General features: G+C 62.8%; 1 protein-coding gene across 1 annotated transcript in view; it reads right to left on the bottom strand.

Moving 5' to 3' along the window:
- EMH_0031710 (uncharacterized protein) overlaps positions 1 to 863 on the bottom strand; it is a gene marked incomplete at both ends in the record, with an annotated part of 1,974 nt that extends 1,111 nt beyond the window's left edge. Inside the window, one exon of the mRNA XM_013494544.1 lies at positions 1 to 863. Within this exon, the coding sequence (XP_013349998.1) occupies positions 1 to 863 (863 nt within the window).
- Positions 864 to 1,103: the final 240 nt, after the last annotated feature.

Consider the following 1,103-nt stretch of genomic DNA (forward strand, 5'->3'; position numbering starts at 1 on the left):
GGCAGCAAGTCTTCCTGCTCCTGCTGCTGCTGCGGCAGCAAGTCTTCCTGCTCCTGCTGCTCCTGCTGCTGCGGCAGCTCGAGCTGCTGCTGCTGCTGCGGCAAGTCTTCCTGCTGCTGCTGCTGCTGCTGCGGCAAGTCTTCCTGCTGCTGCTGCTGCGGCAAGTCTTCCTGCTGCTGCTGCTGCTGCTGCGGCAACTCTTCCTGCTGCTGCTGTTGCTGCTGCAGCTCTTTCTGCTGCTGCAGCTGCTGCTGGGGCTGCTGCTGCTGCTGCTGCTGCAGCAACTGATCCTGCGGCGGCACTTCCTGCTGCAGCAGTTGTTGCAGATCCACTCCGTGCTGCTGCTGCTGCTGCGGCAGCAGTTGCTGCTGCTGCAGTTGCTGCTGCTGCACCTCTGCTCTGACAGGCTCCTTCTCTTCTCTCTGCTGCCCCTGCTGCTGTTGCTGCAGCTGCTGCTGCTGTCGCCGCCGCCGCCGCCGCATCTGCTGCTGCGGTTGCTGCTCCTGCTGCCCCTGCTGCTGCTGTTGCTGCCCCTGCTGCCGCTGCTGCTGTTGTTGTTGCCCCTGCTGCCGCTGCTGCTGCTGTTGCTGCCGCTGCGGACACTGCTGCTGCCGCTGCTGCTGCTGATGCCGCTGCTGCTGCTGCGGCCGCTGCTGCTGCTGCGGCCGCTGCTGCTGCTGCCGCTGCTGCACTTGGTGCTGCGGTTGCTGCCGCTGAGGTCGCTGCTGCTGCTGCTCCAGCAGCTGCTGCTGGGGCTGCTGCTGCTGCTGCGGCGGCTGTTGCTGCTGCTGCTGCTGCTGCTGCTGCTGCGGTCCCTCCTGCTGCTGAGCCGACGCCCCCCGAGAGGGCACCCCTCCTACCATTTTGTGGTTTTGTGTTTCGTGTGATCCAGCGAGGGTTTAGGGTTTAGGGTTTAGGGTTTAGGGTTTAGGGTGTAGGGTTTAGGGTTTAGGGTTTAGGGTTTAGGGTTTAGGGTTTAGTTGATGACGTTTCAAGCCCTGAACACAAAACACAGACACAAACAAAAAAATGCTGCTGCTGCTGCTGCTGCTGCTGCTGCTGCTGCTGCTGCTGCTGCTGCCGAATGTGGGGGGGATCACTCG

Source organism: Eimeria mitis, genomic scaffold (assembly GCF_000499745.2).
Source record: "Eimeria mitis Houghton genomic scaffold, Emh_scaff1199, whole genome shotgun sequence".
NCBI classification, from domain to species: Eukaryota; Apicomplexa; class Conoidasida; order Eucoccidiorida; family Eimeriidae; genus Eimeria; species Eimeria mitis.